The following is a 22,338-nucleotide window of genomic DNA, read 5'->3' as shown; positions in this document are numbered from 1 at the left end:
CATTAGTGACCTTGACCAGGGCAGTTTCTGTGCTATGGGCAGCACGGAAAATGAAGGTTTTAAGGTGTGCTTTAACAGTGCAGAGGAAGGGGGCGAGGCAGAGGGCCTCTAGGATGGAGTTCCAGAGAGTGGGGCAGAATAGTTGCAAGCTCTTTGATGGTGGGGGGCATGCAAAGACCCAGTGTTTGCTAGGTGGAGAGAGCAGCTGTGTCGGTAGGGTTGCAGGAGATTGTGTAAATAGGATTGAGCAAGGCCATGGAATGCCATTTCCAAATGAAGATGGGGATTTGGGAAAACAATAGAATAAATGGTGCCTTGGTACCAGAAAAATTATTCTTAAAATGAAAAGTGTGTCCCTGGATTTCATGGTTTAGTGTGACGGACAGCTGTATGTGATTCTCTGGAGGAAATATACCTTGGGTCATGAGGTGCCTTTTCTGGTGTTGAGCCATAGCAATTTATGCTGCTCTTTTTAACCCATTTCTCTTGGTCTTGACTCAGCTTTCCAAGACACCATCCTGCATGAAGGTGCTATATAGATGCATTTTGTGGTTAATTCGTAGAATAGCAGGTGAAGAGCAGAGTCCATGGCCATTAGGGTTGAAAGGTTAATTTTGAGATATCCATATCCTTTTCTTATGCTTGCCCATTTCAAATAATAATTGAGATATTAAAATTGTTCAGGTAAATTGTACTTTTATTTATTGCTTAGATTTTAAAAATGTCTCTATTGTATTTTGCTTTCATTTATTTCAGCAGTTTGAATTTTTCTTTTCTCTGGCAGGAAGGATGAAAAGGAGTATGCTCTTAAACAAATTGAAGGCACTGGCATCTCCATGTCTGCATGCAGAGAAATTGCAGTAAGTTCTAAGCATTGTTTGGACTTTGAGATCTTTCATCATCCAGAGTGTATGTTTGTGGGTTTATAATGGGAATACAATGAAAATACAATACTTATTTTGGAAGATATACACAAAGATGCTATTAAATTCATTTACGTCGCTGTATGACTGACTGGTGTTGTAAGGCTGGTGTTCATCATTGGGCCAATTCTCAGTGTTAATCTACCCTCATTATGCCAATAATGTTAAATTACAGAAGAGCTACTCATTCAGGAGGTGGGATAAATATTGTTAAAGGGAAATTCAAGTCAATTTATCACAGTAATTCATCTAATTGATTGCCATGTATCATCATTGTTACACTTCTCATAATCTCTTGAAATGAAAATCACTTCTAATGTATATCTTTTATACTATGTGTAAGACTGTAATACACAACACAATTTACATTAATATAGGGACCTTCCCATTAGGATGACGTCCCAAAATGCATTCACAATGCTGGATTGGCACCTGAGTTGGGGGTGGGAACCGAGGGAGGTGGGGAGGGCAAAGATGACCGAAGGTGTGTTCGAAGAGGTCGGTCTTGAGATGGACATTGAAAGATATGTGGGAGGGAGCAGGTCAGAGGACTCCAAGATAGAATTCCAAAGAGCTTGGGCAGAAAGGGTGAAGGCCCTCCCGCTGATGGTAGAACGGGGACATGAAATAGGCCACTGGTCAATGAGTAAAGGGAGTGTCCAGGTCGGCAGAGTTCAAGGGGGTGGCAGAGGTAGAGTGGGGCGAGATCATGGAATGATTTAAAGATGAGAATCAGAATTTTGAACTTGATCTGCTGGGAAATACGGAGCCAGTAGGGAGGATGGGGTGATAGGTTCAAAGTGCTGAGTGCAGGAAAGGACACGGGCTGCAGATTTCTGGATAGTCTGCAGTTTGTGTAGGAAAGAGATAAGCAGGGTGTTGGTATAGTCAACCTGGACATGATAAAAGCGTGGGTGAAGGCCTTTGTAGCCCGAGAAAAGAGGTAGTGGTGGAGGCAGGCAATATTTCATAAATAGTAATAATGTAAACGGTCAGGTTATATCAACATGTTGGTTTTCTCAAAACGCAGAACATTACCTCACGGACATAGAATATTGCCTGACCCATCATATATGTGCAAATTGGTACTCTGTGGTTTGGAGGAAACTGAAAGAAGCAGGAAAACTTGGTTGGGATGAGACATAAGATCTTTAACGTTCTCCTGAAGAGACAGTCGGTACCTTGATATGTGTCTTATTTGAAGAATGCACCTCCAGCAATGCAGTGGACCCCCAGGCACGGCACTGGAGTTTCAGCCTAAACAATGAGCTCAAAACAACAACATGGAACTTGAACCCACAGCCTTCTGACCCAGAGGCAAGAGTGCTACCAACTGAGTCAGACTGACATCTAGAAGTATGATATGCTAATTGGGATTGAGAAAGTAAATCCAGTAGACTACTTTCAGAGGTACCAAATCAGCGGGAAGCGAAAACACAGGATCATGGTTTTGAAGGATCAGGATTGAGAGGATGAAATCAAATGGGCCAAAGGGTCTTCTTCCTTCCTACCTCTCTTGCCTTTTATAATATATGTTGGAGAAAAACATTAATGCATAGTTAGCTGTTCAGGTACTTGATAAATACTTGGAGGCTCCTAATGAATCATTAGTTGAATCTGAACAATCATGAACAATTATCAATTTGATTCTATTAAGAAGTTTTATAAAACCACATTGATGCTAAATTATGCAGTCAGCAGGTTAGTGTTTGCTACATTTCCTCAGAGGAAGGTTACCTGGGTGTTTTATTTGCTGCTATGTCATCATGTAATCCCCTGCTTACTAACCTGGCAAAGTGGTTTGCAAGGTGATCATGCTTCATTAATATCCATCTTTGTGAAGTTATGTGTAATATGTACCCGGCTTCCCTCCTTCCTCTCCTGCCACTCCCATCATGAACCCCTCTAATTGGGTGCCCACAGCACAGAAACAACTCAGTTTTGATCAAAGTGACAAATGACATTTTGTCCATCTGCGACTCTGCCTCCTTGTCCTCCTTGACCTCTCCATTGTCTTTGATAACATGTCCTCTCCTGCACCAGGCTCTGTGACCCTATCATCCCCATCCTCGCCCAACTCCACTGGCTTCTCATCACACAGAGGATATAGTTCAAGATCCTGGTTCTCACCTTCAAAGCCCTCCATGGCCTTGCTCCCTCCTACCTCTACAACCTCCTCACCCCTTACCAACCTGCCCGCTCCCTCCGCTCAGCGTGCTCTGGCCTGCTGCACGTTCCCCGCCTCGCCTGCCCCACCATTAGCCACTCTGGCCCCACCCTCTGGAACTCCATCCCAAGTTTCTTTGTCTTGTCCCCTCCCTTGCCTCCTTCAAGACCCACCTCAAGACCCTCCTTTTTGACCATGCCTTTGATGACCCTCCTTCCTACCTGCCCTCCACCATCCCCAATCCCGACCCCCAACTCGGATCCAAAACACTGATCGTCCAGCGCCTTGGGATGTCCTCCCGACGTGAAAGGCGCTATACAAATGTAATTTTGTTGTTGTTGATGATCATAGTAAATATTTTATACAATACTCTGAAAATCTGTTTGGTTTTCACTTAGGAAATTGTTGCTTTTGCATGTTTCAAATAATTTTATGGGTAAAACTAACTCGTTGTTGTAATGGAGTATCTTGTATTATTGAAATTTCACAGATATTAACAGATATAAACATTTCAAAAAGCTTCACAAATAATTGTTGTCAAGTGTTTATTTTGTAGGCAAACCAGTAGCCTATTTGTGAACAAACAGCCATGTTTTTTGGGTGGGGTCAGCCGGGTGTCTGACATGTGTGGAAACCCATCATCATGCTTTAGAGTATCCAAACCAAGGTGAGATTTCCATGCATCCAACTTGCACATAGAAATCCCAGAGATAGATTGTTGGAATGGATTGCTCACTCCCTCCCTGGAGGGACACATCCGGCTCACCTAATTCCAGAAAGTATTAGGTGCAGGTTGGTAAGAGCCAAGGCTTGGGGACCCTAGAGTATGCGTTGGGATATTGCTGGAGTCTAATCAGCTAAAACCACACAGCTTGTCATTGATATTGCTGTCTGGCAAGCTTTCCCACTGCTGGTCCAGCTCGGAGCACCCTATTTGTTAGTGCTTTGGCTGCAGGGTTAACAGGAGCTGAGTGGATGACTCCCTACCTCCAGTGACTGGTCTGCCCTTCCAAGTCCTGCTGATGGGCCAGACTGGCTGTGCTGTCATCAGCAGTGCCCTGGAATACTGCTTACCCGCCTGACTCAGGGACCGGACTACCGAGACTGCCACAGAGGGCAGGCTCACTTCTGACATTCCATTGACAGGCATATCACCTTGGAGCCAGTTCAGTTCCGGCCTGATGGATGAATTTGTCCAGCCCTCAAACTATTTCCAACTTCACTGTTTTACCAACTGGCCGTACCTCTCTTCTAGTCAGTCTCTATGAGGCAGCATTCACGTTTCACACTGCCTCGTGCAACCTGGTGAGATGCAGCGAGCAGCAGCAGGAGTATTTTGCAGGAGAAATAAAAAAACCGTGTATAGTCCAGATCCAGGGATAGCCAACATGAGGCTTGCGGGCCGTAGTATGCATGTGTAAAGTTGTCACTTGGGTGGCCCAACGGTTGGCCATCCCTCGTCTAGATGGTATGAAGTTAAGAGGAGTAGAGGAGGAAAGAGATCTAGGGATTCAGATCTGAAAATAGCTACACAGGAAGATAAAGCTATAAAAAATAAGGTTAGAAAAAGGCCAATGGGGACTGAAGGCCATTCAAGAGGAAGCTCGACCTTCACATGAGGGGAATAGAAGGTATGGGATGGAGTAAGGAATGGGTGAAGATTCATGTGGAGTATAAACATTGGCAGGGACTTATTGTGTCGAGTGGCCTGTTTCTGTGCTGTACATTCTTTGGAAATCTTTGGAAATGTTTTCAAACATTTGAATCTAATTAGTCACTGTTGTCAACTTGCTGAGAATTTTCAAAACTTCTCAAAACCTCTAATATGCTATGAAAACATTAACTAGAACATTCACTCCTGTGTCTAAACTCTAATCTCTTCACTTGTATGTTGCAAGATAAAGAGTTGTCTTACTAGAATTCAATTTAGTACAGATCAGAGTCCAAGGACTTGATGACAAAGAGTTCCTTGTCCAGTATCCTCCTGCTAAATGGCAAAGTTTCAATTCCAGAGACATGTAACACTCAGCCTCAGCAAATGAAAGCTATTGTTTGTCCAGAAAAAAGTACAAATACAATCAAAATAAATAACTTCATTAATTCACAGTTGTCTGCCATGCTATATGCATTTTCTTTCAATTGTGGAGTTCCATAGCATAGTGTTTAGCGCGTTCGCTTCGCAAGTGAAAGGACCCAGGTTTGATTTCCGGGCAGGGTGAAATCTTAGGCAAATTTTCGAAGTACACACGCCTGTTTACCTCGCAGTAAGTAGGAACCCAATTGTTAGCTGATTGGTGGATCACTTTCTGGGGGTAATAATCTCTTCATATAAAAAATCTATAATAATTTGGTCACTGAATCCGCGACTGTTTGCAGGACACTGCTGTGTGCAATTATTGGCTGCCGGTTTCGTCCACAAAATATACAGTCAATTCACTTTACAGTATATTATGTGAAACTCTTTGAAATGTCTCAACAACATGATAAGGCACTATATGAAATGCAAAGATTATTATTATAATCTCACCCAGAACAGCAGTTAAAGGTGCTGTCGGAGTACCTGTGGGGTATGAAAATAGATTTTTTTAAAAAAGGCCAAAGTTGCTATTCAATTATTCTTGTTGTAAGGTACTGATATATGGAATAGGGACAGATTCAGTTGTGATGCACACTTAACAGAAATCTTTGTGAGAGAATGGGTTCTAGTTACTCTAAAAGTTGTAGTCAATGCATTTTACTCAGTGGTTGCACTTCACAAAGGCTATACATGTCCTGTCATATCCTTCAGCAAGTGGTCTTTTAATTATTCCTATCCACATTGCATCAAGTAGTCTGTAATTTTGTATATTGAGCAAATAAATGCATGTTTCAGTGAGGACATGTAATATGGACCTAATTAATGAAGAATGGCTGCTTTGAAATGCTACTTGGGACTGGGATCAAAGTGAGTCTTTGAGCATACATTTCAAGAACATTTCATTGTTTAATTGATGAGTAACTGTCATTTGGAAAGTTAGTGTCTGCTCCTAGAATCTAACAAACTCAGCCATAGTGGTAGCTTCAACTTAGCGTCATCACCAAAATTTGGAATTTTCTTCAGATTCTTTTCATATCTCCTTGCTACTAGTATTAGTGCCCTGTTCCCTGCGAGGTACCCCGATGATCCATCCTTGGCCCTCATCTATATGCTTCCTCTCGGTGTTGTCATCCGCAGGCTTCCACATGTATGTGGAAGACACGCAATTCTCCTTCTCCAGCTAGCGACCCCCAGTCTTCTGATGTTCTAGGCCTGGATGAGCACAACCTTCTTGCAGTTAAACGTCAACAAGACGGAAGCCATACTCTTTGGCTCCTATCTATGTCTTCTGTCCTGCAGTTCAGAACTCCTCAACCTACCCGATCTGTCCTTAAAGTTCTCTGAACCTGTGCGGAACTTAGGCGTCAGGTTCAATCCCCAGTTATCCTTCTTCCCCCACATCCCGTCCCTAACCAGGACTGCTTTCTTCCACCTCCACCACATTGCCCATCTCTGACAATACCTCACTCCACAAGCTACTGAAATTCTTGTCCACGCCTTCATCCCCTCTAGGCTGGACTACTATAACGCCCTCCTCGCTGGTCTCCCCGCCTACAATATTCACAAAATTCAACTCATCCAAAACTCCACTGCCTGCATTCTCACCCGCACTAAAGTCCGCACCTTGATTACCCCAGTTCTTGCCAAACTCCACTGGCTTTCTGTCACAGAGCAGATTGACTTCAAGATCCTCACTCTAGTGTTTAAATCCCTCCATGCCTTGGCACCCCCCATCTCTCCAACCTCCTCTCTCATACCCGCTGCCTCCACTCTACTGGCTCCAGCCTTCTCCTTGGCCCTCAAATCCTCCGCTCCACCATCGGCAGCCTTGCCTTCAGCCACTACACCCCGAAGTTATGGAACTCCCTCCCTCAATCCCTTCGCCTTGCTCCATCTTTCCCCATTTTCAGGTTGCGCCTGATGACCTTCCTCTTCGATCGTGCCTATGGTCACCTTCCCCCTCACCCTGGCTTGGCATCGGGCTCCACCATCTTTAAGTGCTCTGGGACGGGGGGCGCTATATAAATGCAATTTGTTGTTGTTAAAACTAGCTTCATTTTTTTCTCTCTAGTAATACATACATTTAATATAATTAACTATAGCATGTATTGAAAGCATGCTACATTTACTTGTGGAATTGAGATCGATTGAAGTGGAAGATTGCAAATATATTGAATTACTGAAGATGATGTTGTTAGGTTCTGTTATAATCTCGCTGCAGTGAAAGGTGACATAATCCAAAAAGGATTAAGTTCATATTCAGAAGAGTTCAGGAAAATGTTTTACATATTTTAATTTGAGTATTATTCCTGAAATAGTGAAATAACCAGCCAACATTCACTGTTCCGACTTTTAGGTACAAAGGGTGGCCACTTGAAAGCTGCTTCAGTCCGTGACCCTTCAATCCAGCAAACGTTACTGCCTTAAGAAGAAAATAGAAAATTGGCAGAATGTAAAAGAATCTTGACCTCCAAATAAATTGGAATTCAATGTAACGTTATGCAACTGAATTCAAATGAATTCCAGATGTGAAGTTATTTTGTATGACGTATTGTGCTATAGCCCCGAATTGGCACGGCATCATCAATTTATTGTAAATGACATAAACAAAGCTATGGAAAGATTGTAGGATAACTAGACAAATAAGGAGAAACAGCTTCACAATTTGGTTTTCTGCTGACTTAGTGGGCAGATTTGTTGAATATTGTAATACTGAGCCACACAAGCTAGAAGGTCTTGGGTTCAGTACCAATTATATCTACACTGCTAAGAAATTTGAGCCAAAGGGTTAAGATTCCAATTGGTGTTGGTGCCTCTGAGCTACGGTTGCTAAATTAAATCATCTATGTTCCTGCATTTTATTGCTCTTCAGTGACTCTTTCTGGAAAGTGTATATGTGTGAATGTTGGCTGAGGACAGGTTTGAACTCTGCTATAATACTTACACAATTAAGTAGCCTGCTGGCTTTCAGTGTATGGCTATAGACAGGGAATCTGTCCTCTTGGTGAAAAGCAGCAGTGGATTCCCTAACAGGAATCTGTTTGTTTGCGGACAAATTAATGATTGCCTTTTTAGTTACCGGAAGGGTGGCAGGGGCTAGCCAGCGGTGGAGGAAGAGGCATGCAGATGAATGTGTTCAGCTGTGGGGTTATCTTACAGTAGAATGATAATTTTACAATACTGGTCATATTACAAAAATAGGTGAGCCTAAGTCAACTGGTATTGTAATGGACGAAAGAGCGCCTGGAGGCCCCTTCATAAGATGCATTGAGTCGGTGGATTTTTGCGGTGGATTTTGTGTCATAGATTTCAAGTCAGCAGGAAAAGCCAATCTAAGAAGTACTAAACATTGCTAAACAAACCTGGGGAAGTTGCAAGCACAATTGTTATTTGCAGAGAATGCTGAAAAGGTAACAAGAACAGGAAACCTGGCTGGTTCTACCCTTCCTAACCCTGGGAAGCCTCTAGCCAATTTAGCCACCCAATGGAGCTCTGGCTGAAACCAGCAAACTCAGCATGAACCATGATTCAAACCTGAGAACTCCCAGTCTGTTCGCTGCAGCTCTAATCATTACGCTGTGTGGGCTGCCCTCTCAGTGACATTTTACGTTCATCACATGAGATTCTTAAAATGGAGTAAAATCTATTTGTACTAAAGAGTAGTTTAGTTGTTCTTTCAAGGATTATTTCTTGTTTTATAGTGTATGATGCATATTCTTCATTAAAACTAATCTTATCTTGTGGCGTACATTGTGTTGTCAAATGTATTATTTGTTGCAGTTTTGTCTGTTACTGCTGCTCTGTGTTGTAAATTCACCATTTTGAGAGATTGGAGCATAGTGCAAACTGACAACAATTCAGTAGATAGATTACTAGACGTGGAGTGGATGTTAATTATCGAGTACAGAATTTTATAATTGCACGTTATACAAAGAGCATCATATCTGGATCATACAGATCAGCTGTGTGGAGAGGATGACCCTCTCAACTAAAACTGTAACAGTCATATTCCTGTATTCGCTAGATTGCTTTGAAAATATCCAGGGCCTGATTTTGTATTCCTATATTCTTATTGATACTGACACTGTTAAATACTTTTGTTGCATCAGTGGGTGAATGTACTGTCTGGCATATTTGTGTGGACTGTTGGCAAGTAAGAGTAATTTAATACTCTGCGGGTTAATTCTATTTCGTGCCCAGGCAGTGAGAAATATTTACCTTTGGTATTATCAAGTTCAGAAAGCATCAATATCTCTTGTCATAGGAGAAAAAATTAAAAATGAATGAAGACACAGTCTGTGTACTTATACTACACTACCAGCATTTTCTCTTCACACAGGTTGTGGTGGAATGAGGCGTAAAGAGTTTAGATCAGCACTGAAAATACACAAACTGTTATCTTGGTTAGGTATTGAGAAATGACTCACTCTTGCCCTGGACTTCCATGCCTTACCTTGTACTAGACATAAATATATTTAGTACAGAATGCCTCCAATTTCAATGCATTATGGGATACTTTTTGGATAATGTAGAAGTAAATTCCATTTTACAGAAAATTATTGTTACATATCTGTTCAAGACATTTTTTTCATTTTAAATTCCTGCAGATTTATAAAACGAATGCTTAGAAAAATATTCCTCCCTCCTGTTATACAGACACCAATGTGACCCAGCTAATGTGTCAATATTGTAATGAGTGTTCTGGTATGTTTTGCATTGGAACAGGAGACGATTGCTGATTAAAGCACGAGGCACAAGCAAGCGCTTGGATCAGCTCAAGGTCTCCACTGTCAGCTTAAAACATGCTGGAATGTTTCTTGTCAATTATACAGTTTTAGAGGGGAGAAAAAACAAAGCATCAATTAACATTCAGTTAAAAGAAAGGTCTGCAATAGAATTTCAACCAAAGAATATCACAAGAACCTAATGAGTTTGGATAAACAAGTCTCTTTAGCTTGTTTGACCTGATCCTTTCACAACAACAGTAGGTCACCAGTCCCTCAGCAAATGCTGCTGTTCTTCATGTGTGAACCAAGATCCTGGCAGACTCTTTGGCATCAGAGCTGAGCTTGAGTTGTCATCATGGATGAAATTTCCTGCAGTAGCCGTTTAATATCAATCAAAGCTGAACTTTTGGGTGATATTTCCTTCCCCTCCAAAGTCAGTGATGGTGAAGGCTATTGTCATTCTTGTGCCAGCAGCCTGTGTGAGATAAGCGTACTGAGCAAGAATTTGGATGTGCAAGTGGGAATTGTTCAGTTATATAGTAATAATCCTCACATTTGATGTAGCGCCTTATCATGTTGAGACATCACAAAATGCTTTGCAACATATTGTGTAAAATAAACTAATTTAAAAATAATGTGACAAATGCTTGTGAAATTGATTATTGTTGTATTAATAATAATAATCCTTACATTTGGTTTAGTGCCTTTCATGTCAGGAGGACATCTCAAAGCGCTTCACAGGATTTTTTTTTTACAAAGATGCAGTTGGGGTTGATGGGATGACAATCATGTCTGTCCTTATTTTAACTGATGTAGATGTTCTTGTCCATGAGGATTTACTCAATCAAATTGACTGATGCTGCCTGGCCCAAAATGGAATGATCTTATTAGATTGTCATAAAATGTTGATTATATTGTCTAATTACTCTTGGTGGAACATAAGAAATCCTATACGAAAAAAGACCAAGGCCAATCTAGTTCACCTTCCACCTTCCTGGCGGTCGCATGCACATATGTCCCAAACTACCTATGTAACTATATCCTATAATGTTATTTCCTAAAAAAAGTCTAGCTAATCTGTGTTTGAAAGAATCAACACTTCTGCTTCAACCGTCTCCTTAGGGAGCCTATTCCACAGGTTCACTATTCGTTCACTGAAATAGTGCTTGCGTAGATTCATTCTGAATTTACCCCTCTTCAATCGCAGGCCGTGTCCTCTGGTTTTACTAAACCTGAGCATGAATCAGGTCCAAAAGTAATCTAAGCATTTCTACTAGATATTGATTATATTGTCTAATTATTCTTGGTGGAACATAAGAACATATATTTAACTGCAACTGTTTCACAAATTACTGTAAATAATAATCCTTGCATTTGATGGCGACATTTTAGCACCTTTAGCACCCCTATGCCATCTCAAGAAACTGGATGGCCGAATTACGTGTTTCTATACCTTCTATGAATCTATGAAAAGTAGGATCTCTTTCTATGATACAATTTCAGTTGTAAAACCTCAGTACCACCTGAGATCAATCAGCCAACAAAAAGAGACACATCACCTGATCTGTTAGGTTCAATACTAGACCATATGATGCACTTATCCTTTGAGACATTGGGGAATTGTGCTCTCATTACTGACTGGATGTGTTAATAGACTTTTTCTGCCACAGCTTCAATTACAAATGCACATATGGCAATAGTAATAGTTGCACACTATTCAGCCCATCAAGCTTTCTCTGCTATTTTGTTAGTTGATGTGAGGACTTTTTCTTTCTAATCCCATTTTCCTACTTATTGACAATCAGTTTTGTTTAGTTTTACATGCCCCTTTTTGTGACCTGATATTATTGAATTGTAACAGAAAATAAATTAATGATGTAGATTTTTGTGGATGGAAATTGAGATTGAGGAATGTCCCTCGGAAGAGATTTTAAACTGAGGTACTACTGCCTGTTCAGATTGACATTGAAGAAAAGAGAAGGGAATTTTTCCTAGTATCCTGGCCACAATCCTCAAAATAAGACTGATTATTCACTTCATGGCTTTTTGTGGGACATTGCTGTGTGCAAATTGGCTGTGTGTTCACCTGTGAGATACACGTTTCGCTACATATTACAGTAAATCTTGTTAAGATCTTTGAGATGTCTTCCAGACATGAAATGCATGATATCAAATGCATGGATAATTATAATTTTTAGCCTGTAGCAGCTTCACTATGAATAGCAAACAAGCAGTGAAAATCAGGCAGTGCTGCCTCTTATAACAAAAGAGACAATTTCTGCTAGCAACTTCGACAAGAGAACGGTCTCCAGAACAATATAAACACTAATGAATTGCTGTTAGACAGATACAGCCATGTTGTTTTGATTTGCCAGCAAAGTGATTTTTTTTGATGTGCTGACTAGTGCAGATCTTCCCCACCCATTAGAGAAGGTGTTGTTGGCTACTCAGTTTTATTTCACGGGGAACTGCAGAAACTGTCCATATTCGAAACATCATCATAAATTTGAAACTACCATTTTTAAAAAAAAACACTTCAGGAAGTGATTTTATAACATAAATATGTTACAAATGTAAACGTTATAAAAATACAAAACTTTTGTTTGGTTTAAATGAGACTCATGTGTTTATGCATTCTTCCTTGGCTTGTTTGTTTTGAATGCTTTTGAATGATTTCCAAACCACGTCTAATCATGGATATGTGGGATAAACGTCTGCCAGAAGAAAATACAACTTCAAAGCAGGGGAAGGGAAGAGACCATGGATAAAATGAAAGACCACTTGGAAAGGTATAAGCTGATTAAGGAAAGTCAGCGTAGATTTGTAAATGGTAGGTCCTGCTTGACAAACTTAATGCTAGATCAACATACAAAGAATATTCTTAGGAGGGTAGACTGTTTAATGTTTGCTCATCTTTATAGCAGTTTTGCAGCTTGGGGTCTTGCTTTCAGAACAAATTAAATCAGCAATAACCATTTTGGCGACCTGGCTACTTCTAGAGATGTGTGTTTTACAGTGAAAACAATCATGATAGATTTCCTGTTTTTCCTAAACCTTGTTTAATTGTTCAAATATCAAATACTACTTTTTTTGTAGCAAACTGACATCAGTCACAATAAATATGCAGCTCTATGAGCAGCATGGAGCTCATGTTTTTATAGTTTAGACCTTTCATCCAATTTTTTAAAATAAAATAGTTTAAAATTAATTTTATTTTTTGATTTATTTTCCTATTTCAAAATAGTTTGCTAGTGACTGGTATTGTAGCGGTGCTAACTGCTGTGATACATCTGTGACATAAACAGCAAAGTTCCCAGAAAATCCTCTGTAGTGGTCACATTCTGACTCTTGTGTTTGGAGCCAAACTGTTGTGATTGCGTGACATGGGGATTCCCTTGAGCAAACACTGTTTATTTCACAGGTGCTTTTGACAGCCACTACGGATTGAATTGAGGTGAGTAACTTGGGTTGAGATTTTCTCCAAGTTGACAAATATACCGACTTTTTGCACTGATAATGGTGAAACTTATTTTATAAGAATACGTCGAGATCGGTGATTCACGGACCACCTGAAAACAATCCTTTTTTGTCTTAGATTACAACGATAGTATTAATTACAGTAGTGCAGTATTACTTAAAAAATTAATTGGGGATCAGCCAGATGGACTGCATGGTGTGTTCCGATTATGGAAATTCCTTGGTAAATTAAATTAAACATAGCTCTTTCATTTGAAATTACAGTTGGAATGATGATATGTGAACTGTGAACTGTTCAACCTGTGATGAATTTCACATCCCAGGCAGTGCAACTTTAAGAAGAGCGGCAATGGCAGTAGGCTCAGCGTACAATGTTTGATATTGCTGGCTCTATTTCATAGGTAACATGATTTTGATTTCAAGTCTTGAGCTATGTGGGTGGCTTCTCATGTTCATACTGATTTACTCTACTCTGACTGCAGTACCAGATGATTCATTAGAGATGGCACATTTCCAAGAAAGTTCTATTCATAAATATAGTGTATGGTATGTAGGAAGTGTATAGGATTTCAATGTGGGTATACTCCTTTTTTGTGTAAGTGGAACTTTAACAATAATTGAGTAATTTCAAAAATAAGACCACACTCAAATTAGATCTAAATTTCTGCACACTGTGAATTAAAGGCATCTATATATTAAAAACTGAGGAGCTGCCCCGTTGACTAGTGGATAAAGGCACCATCATAAACAAGGCAGGTGAGAATTTTGATCCAGGCTGAGTTAGCTGACTAACTATTTCTGATATCCAATGATATCCTGCTGGACAGTGAACAAGGAGGATGAGCAAAGGCTGGTGTTTGGCTGCGGTTATCTATAGTGAAGTAACATGCTGATTCTCAGTGCCTGGACTTCCACATGAAGAATCACTACTTGCGTGAGGAGACAGGGACTTAACTGGTGCTTGCCAAACCGTACAAGTCAGTTCCTTCAGGAATAGAGGAGGGGGAAAATTGGATGAAAAATCTCATATTATAATCCATTATCGTTGGATTCTGCTGTAGTTCCTAATCTATTTTTGACAGAAATTGTAGGACAATCAACTCATATATCTTCTCTTAAAGAACTATTCTTTAATAATCGTGCACTTACCTGTATTTATAGAATCGATAGCACTGACGTAAGATCTGTTTATTGTACAAAGCGTTTGTGTGCTTGAGAACTTGTGTTTTTCCATCCATGATGTTCTTCCTCCTGTGTATATACCATCAATAAGTAGCTTCTGTGTTAAATTTCCGGATTAAAAAGTGATCTGCAGAATGTAAAAGATTACCAGAGACTGAATGTACCATAGACCAACTGATGAATGTACACCCCTGGCTACTACGAATGAATCCAACAGTATTTGAATTCATTGAAGTTATTAATATGTTCCCCCAGGTATCATTAAATTGATATTTGAGAAAGGTCCATGGGCTGCAAAAGCAATATTTTGTGTTTCCCTTCCAGAAACATAACAGTGTTTACACAGCACCCTTTTCATTTTGGAAGGGCATCTCAAAGGGCTCAACACTGCCAGCTGAACACCTGAGCTGGGGGTGGGAGTCAAGAGAGGTGGGATGGGGAGAGAAAAAGATGACCAAAAGAGTGGTCAAAGAGTTAGGTCTTCACATACCTTAAAAGAGGGAGGGAGTCAAAGGGACTCCAGGAATGAACTCCAGAGAGCGGGGGTAAAATGTCAATGGTAGGGCAGATGGGGGGATGGAGGTGGGGGGGGGGGGAGACATGAAGCAAGCTGGTGTTTGGTCTACAAAGGGAATGGACGGGTCAGGAGGTCGCAGAGGTAGGGTGAGGAAGAGGGTGAAATGAAAGACACAGAGAAGTTTTTCATTGGGGGAAGAGGGAGCTTTCTGTGAGGAAACTTCAAGTTGCTCCCCCCGCTTCGTATCCCATTCCAAACATGGGAATTGTTTTGTGGCATACATGCAACTCTTAGTATGATCTGGATGCTCTTAATCTGGTGGTGATTTTCCGCATGTGTCAGACACCCATAGCTGACACAAAAAAAGTTGAAATGGATCACAATGGTTGGGAAAGCACGGAACTTATCCAAAAAGCCTAGATAATGTTTAAAATGTATGGGCTTGGAGAATACAAGAATATACAGAAATGAACTGAAAAGGATCAGAATTTTGACATGATACCTTCCAATGAAACACAAGTTCTTTATTTCTGTATTCAAAAAGGTTTTTTGTCGTCCCTCTTTCGGTGTCAGTGCTGTTCTGCAGTGCAGTAAGCTTCTGTGTTTAAATCATATGATTTGAATTGCTGTTTGTATTACACAAATTGAACTGAAATGATGCTGGATTTTATGTCCTGTAGTGAATTGTTTAGAATACTTGCCTTGAAAAACGAGAGGACCCGGGTTTGATTCCCAGGCAGGGCGAAACCTTAGGTAAATTTCCTTACTCCACACCCCTCTGTTTACCTAGCAGTAAGTAGGAACACGGTTGTTGGTTGATTGGCGGATCACTTTCCGGGGGTAACAATCCCTTCAAAAAAAATAATAATTTGGTCACTCAATCCGCAACTGTTTCCGGGGCATTGCTCTGCGCAATTGCTGCTGTGTTTTGCCCACAAAATACAGTCAATTAATTTTACAGTATATTCTGTGTACCTGTTTGACGTTTCAATGAGGTGATAAAGTACTGTATCAAATGCAAGAATTATCATTATGTATTATTATATGTCACTGTAAGATACAGGGAGGTCACACAGCCTATAAATAAGATGGTGACACATCTTGGGTTTAGATGACCTTCATAAATCACTCGGGCTTGCTTCCATGGTTCATAATGACTTCTGGATATGTATCCATCTTAAGATATCTTTTGTCATGTGCTCAACACTGAGAGATCTGAATTACAGTATCTTACTCAATCATTTTCAGTTAGAATTTAGTCAGAGACTGATAATTGCTTACTGCATGAGATTAGTTTCCATACATGGTTTCATTTTATTGCACAGATCATACCAAGTTAGTTGCTGCTGCATTGGCAAAATACTACTTGCATGAATATAAATGGAAACACATTCACATAAGGAGTATTTCAATATACTTGGCTTCTGGTTATTTATGGTTTTGGTATGGTACTTGTACTGTATAATTATGTTTCAGAGTTGAATATAATAAAACAAAAACATTTCTTGAGCTTCAGAGAAAATTGAACTATGTAAAATTAAAATTGTACAGTCTTGACCCACTTTTTTCCCAACTTGTTTACTTTACTTTTTATTTTAGAAATATTATTTTTCAACTGTATTGCAAATTTACTTAGTTTCTATGAAGTTAATTTTTTTAACTATATTTTTCACACCTCCCATACTTTTTTCTCCGTTGCTAATGTACAGGATCTCTTTTATTGTATGGTATACAGTAGGTTGTTATGGGCTAATTTCCTCCCTAACTAAGTTCAATCCTGCATCGAACAAGATGACATCAACACAAATATGGTTTATTGCATTTCGGATGAAAGTAACAAGTTAATATTGCCTGGTAGACCGTGAGTGGATTTTACCCCCAAGTTCAAATAGGAGGAGGCTCCAGTTTGATTGATAGACTACATCTGCCATTGTGTTATTCCTTAAACCAAGAATGTATCTTTTCTGATCGGAGTTATGGATGCTGCTGTTGTTTCCTATGTCATAGTTGTAGTGTTAGTTGTTCCAGAATAAATATTTGGCTGTCACAACATAAGGCACAACATTTATATGCACTAGTCATATTAACAACTAGTAACTTGCAATGCTTTGGTGGTGGGTGGTCCTGGGTCCACAGTACTCCCACGTCCCTGCTGATGACAGACTGCCCAGCCAATCATGATTCTTCCCTTTTGGCTCCTCTTAACCATGCCGGTCAGCCCCATCGGATAAGCGGGTTCTAGGTGGCTCAGTTTGAGCCAATCTTTTGACTCATTTCTGAATCCGATGGTTGTGGGTCCAAGCAGTACATCAGCACTTTGAACTCACAGTCCATGCTGACCCTCAAGCACAGGCACGAAGAACTGGATGAACCCTGTACTTATGATTCTACGAACAACACATATTTGTTAGCTCTGGCTATGAACTTTCTAAATCTAAAGGATCATTAAACAAATAAAATCTAATTAAAAAATTCTGAATGAACAAATGCAAATACAAAATTATGGGATATTGCTGCATTAAAAGCCTCAGAAGAAAAGTTACAGAATGTACTGTGCATCAGAGTTGACAGATATTCACATAAATACTTACTGTAGCTTATGAAACGCATCGCGAATTCTACTGTGGAATAAATTAGAAATCCTCTAATGTTTAAGGAAGGTACCAGAAAATGTTTATATACTATACTCTACAGTTTACCCCTAGATACAAGAAATACCAGTAATTGCAGACCCATAAGGAAACCTATATTTAATAGAAATCCTGGTATAAATATAAACAGGAAAAATAGTTAAACCAGCAGATCAATTGCTTTTGCACTGATGTTTATTTTTCCACTCTTGGGGAGTCTGGCTGTTCATTTTAAAACAATACTCCATTATATGCTATTGTTTCTGGAACCTATTTAGTTTCAGAGTAGTATTAGTTCAGCTTATGTACTACTTTTCCTTGATAAATGTCCTCAGTCCTATATGTAAGGTTCGCCAGAAAGAGACTTTACCCAATACAGGTAGTTTGAATTACAAATCTTTTAATATCATACACAGTTCAAAGGTTAATGCTTTAACACATACAATTATTATATCGTTAAGTTAATTGAAGCAATAAGATGCAACAAAACCAATATTACCCAATTTCAATGGGAGATGTAGCTGACCACCAGCTGCCTCACAACCGTTCCTCCTACTTTGATTCCAACTATTCCAAAGTTACATTACTCTATTATGTGTTTCTAACTCCATCTCCCCTTGTCACAGAGATAGCCCCCACCCTTCGCAGGCTGCTTGCGATCTTTGAGCAGGCTTTTTTCACATAGGAAAATAACTGATAAGGAAAAGAGATATGGACAGCTAATTGGGCAGATTTCTGTTTCTTAGTCTTGAGCTAATCAGATGTCCAGGAGTTTGCTTCTCTTCTCTGGGGCCCCCCTTGTTTTCGCATCCGTGCTCAAGGACATGATTACTCAATTCCTAGATGGGAGGGCGACATAGGACCCAAGCACCGAGTGAGGAAAGTTATCAGAACCTGACTTCAGTCGGGGTCAAGCCAATATTTCTTCAACTTTGCTTACGCTAATTGGCACATGTACTCTCAGGGGCCCTCAGTTAATCATTAAAATACACAGCCTTGCTCTAATAAGTAAGGAATTCTATACTAAACAGATTACAAGTGTTTTGTTATATTTTAAAAGTAGACTGAGTAAAAATCTTAAAAACAGTAAGCATCACAAATATAATCTTACATATATATAAGAACAAGAATTTGCTAGGCTAAAGAAGACCAAGGTCCATCTAGTTTGCCTTCCACCATCCTGGTAGTCGCTTGACATGTCGTGTCCCAAACTATATATTGTATCCCAAGATATTATTTTCTAGCAAAAATTATCTAATTTGGTCTTGGAACAAACAACACTTTCTGCTTCCGTTGTCTTCCTAGGCTGTTGTCACCATTGCCTATTCCATAAGTTTACTACTCACTCACTGAAGTAGTGTCTCTGAAGATTTGTTCTATATAGTAGTAATAATAATAATGAACTATCCTGAAGTTCAGGGGCTTTTTAATATTTTTACCATAAAGAAATAACCCCCTTTACTGCCACCATAGGGACTGCTAGGTCTTTTACGTTGTAAACATTATTCACGTTGGCTTTTTCTCCCTTTTCCCAAAGGAGTTTATTCAGGTTGCCCTACAGATGTCAGGTTTTCTGACGAAGTAGCTCAGCCTCGAGAATCACTATGGAAGATTATATCATTATTATATCATTATTACATCTCTGCTCTCCCTCATCCCAACCCTGCTCCCCCACGCTTGGGTCCTGATCCCTGACTGTTCTGCGCCTTGGGACATGAAAGGCACTTTACAGGTGTAATTTTGTTGTTGTTGTTGTTCATTTATGAGCCTCACCAGTCAGTGTTGCCAGGTTGTCCAACTGCGGGGACATCCCAGCTGAGTTTAAAGCTGTTCACTCAGAATGTTTTTCTAAAAGGATACATTTCAAACTGGGGCAGGAGGCATACTGTTCTTGCTACTATCCAGGAGCACTGAAGACAGTTATACAGAAAAACTTGCATAAGTCTTATTTTTGTATATTGTATAATCACCTAAGTCGTACATTCACTCGAGTCCCGTTCAGTTTCCTATCAAAACCACTTAGATATCTTTGCAATACTCATATTAATCACCTCCTAACTCGTAACCCGCTTCCCAACTCTCCATTACTCCCACATTTACTGGCTGCATTGAATCGGGGGAAATAACATCCTGAGCCATCGATGCATGAGCACTTACTAGTCAGCTGCATTGAATCACGGGAAACGTAATCTTGATCAATCAACACATGAAGTACTTTGTTTTCTGCAATTCAGTGCGATACCAATGCTTGATGTGCGCATGCAGCGACGGGTCAAGATTCATTGAATCACGGGAAATGTAGTCTTGATTCTTCATTGCGTGCGCACTAACCGTCTGCAGCCACAAACTGTCTCATGCGCACTTACTGCTGCATTAAATTACGCAGTTTAGATTATTGATTAATTTGGATTTTCTACAATTTATATGTTTGCTCGCAACTCGGACTTCGGTTAAGTCATATTAAATGTTAAGGTCTCGACTGATACGACTTAAGTGAGTTTTACTGTACTGTAACACTGACTCAGCAGATAGCTAGATCCTGATTTGTATAGTTCAGTACTGCATCAAGTATTTTCTTCACTTAACTCTTGTTAGAAATTAATGAAAAGCTTATGTTAAGTAGCTTTTGTTGATAAGAATAATTGTCATGGCATTAGCTGTTACATAACTTGTCATTTTATTTAGTCTTTGAGTCGCTAAGCAATTCAGGCATGAAAATGGCATTTGCATTGCGATTTAATAATAATAATAATAATAATCCTTGCAATTGATATAGCGCTTTTCATGTCTTCTAGACGTCTCAAAGCGCTTCACAGAATATACTGTAAAATGAATTGACTGTATATTTGTGGGCAAAACGTGGCAGCCAATTGCGCACAGCAGTTTAATTAAAATTAAATTTAATAACAAATTAAAAGGCTTAACCAAGCTTCCTCCTTCTGCTCGCCACATGTGGTGCAAAATAGAAAATGATATTACCTATATTACTGTCTTACCTCCTACTGGTAACCTCAGCCAGCATTGTGGCATGCTGTTAAACTTGTTCCATTTCCTGTGACCTTGTTTGGGTTATGCTTGAGTTTTGTACAATACTTCTGATCAGTTACCAAGCAGGTTTTAGTAAACTAACCGTTTTGTGACTCATCATTTTTGCTATGCATTGTGTTATCAGCTTGTTTATGTATCCATGCAGTTATGTAACCATTCAATTCCTAGCATTTGTGTGTGAGCTACCTTAAACGGCTTAAAGATTTATGTGAACATTTTTAATAAAAAAAATTTAAGGAAATTTAGAAACTACTTTTCTGCACTGATTTGAGTACTTTGTACTTTTGAGCTACCGTACTTTGGATAACTCTGATTTAGTCATTTGAGCTATTTTTCTTGGGTGACAAGTTATCAGACTTTCACTGTTTTAAAAAAGGGCTATCGAGTATATATAACTCACTACTGGTACTGTACTTTATTGATGTATTGCTGTATTTTAAGCTGTATTTTATTGATCATTATTAACCATCTATGATTCATTGATTTTTTTCTTCCCAGTTGCTCCGAGAGTTGAAGCATCCCAATGTGATTGCTCTGCAGAAGGTGTTTCTTTCACATAGTGATCGAAAGGTCTGGCTACTGTTTGATTATGCAGAACACGATTTATGGGTAAGGCCCATCTTTCCTTTAACATTCAAGATTTGTTAATGCTAAATAAGAAATGAGTCTCAATTGTAGACCTTCCAGGTTTTACTCTAGGTGACTAATATTGGTGAAAGAGTTATTTCACTATTAGTCTACAACAAACCAAGACAATAGTACACATCTCCAAACCAAATAATACTTTCTTTGAATACAAAGAAAACTTATCAATTATGTTTCACTTGCACACCAGGTGTTAAGACTCTCCTCTCACAACTTTCAGATAATACAGCTACACACACAGAGTCTGCACAACTACACACACACACAGTCTACAGCTAGACACACACGGTCTGTAGAGCTACACACACACAGTCTGTAGAGTTACACACACAGTCTGCACAGTTACACACAGTATGTACATCTAATAATAATCCCTCCAAAACAAAACAATAATAAATTGGTCATATTCAATCCACGACTGTTTGTGGGAGGCTGCTGTGCGCAATTGACTGCTGCGTTTCGCCCACAAATATTCGGACAAATCACTTTATAGTCGATTCTGTGAAGCGCTTTGAGACGTCGAGAAGACGTGAAAAGCGCTATATCAAATGCAAGGATTATTATTATAAATAGACCTACTCATTAGTCTAGGGTCAATTAATTCTGCCATGCAATGCCAGTGCCGTTTCCTGTTTCTGTAGAGTAGGTTGAACTATCTGTCGTGGCTGTTTATATTACTGAATTAAGCAAAATTACTTTGTTACAGGTGCAGTAATTTTGAAAAACCTGAGTATTCAATATATAGCCCCTTGGGGCATTGCAGCCTTTACATAGATCATTCGCTGGCATTTATCCTAGACACCCCCCCCCCCACAGCCAATACTGTTGCTGACTGGTCAATTCACACTCTGAACCAGTTCCAAAGCCCAAGTGAATTCCATCCCATTAAGCTGCAAAAACTACTCAAATAAAAACAATTTCGAAAAAAAAGTGTTGGGTTTCTAT

The 22,338-nt window shown here is 39.6% G+C and overlaps 1 protein-coding gene across 4 annotated transcripts in view; it reads left to right on the top strand.

The window, feature by feature from the left end:
- cdk19 (cyclin-dependent kinase 19) overlaps window positions 1–22,338 on the top strand; it is a 70,808-nt gene that overhangs the window by 7,631 nt on the left and 40,839 nt on the right. For 3 of the 4 annotated variants that reach the window (XM_007893969.1, XM_007893968.2, XM_007893971.2), the window contains exons 2-3: window positions 785–860; window positions 21,247–21,357. In XM_007893969.1, the coding sequence (XP_007892160.1) occupies window positions 785–860; window positions 21,247–21,357 (187 nt within the window). The remainder of the gene's footprint in view (window positions 1–784; window positions 861–21,246; window positions 21,358–22,338) is intronic. The other variant, XM_007893970.1, reaches the window with a different exon arrangement.

This window comes from Callorhinchus milii, unplaced genomic scaffold (assembly GCF_018977255.1).
Source record: "Callorhinchus milii isolate IMCB2004 unplaced genomic scaffold, IMCB_Cmil_1.0 Scaffold3, whole genome shotgun sequence".
Classification (NCBI taxonomy): Eukaryota; Metazoa; Chordata; class Chondrichthyes; order Chimaeriformes; family Callorhinchidae; genus Callorhinchus; species Callorhinchus milii.
Note: the sequence above shows the minus strand (reverse complement) of the source record. Positions and strands in the feature narration are given on the sequence as shown.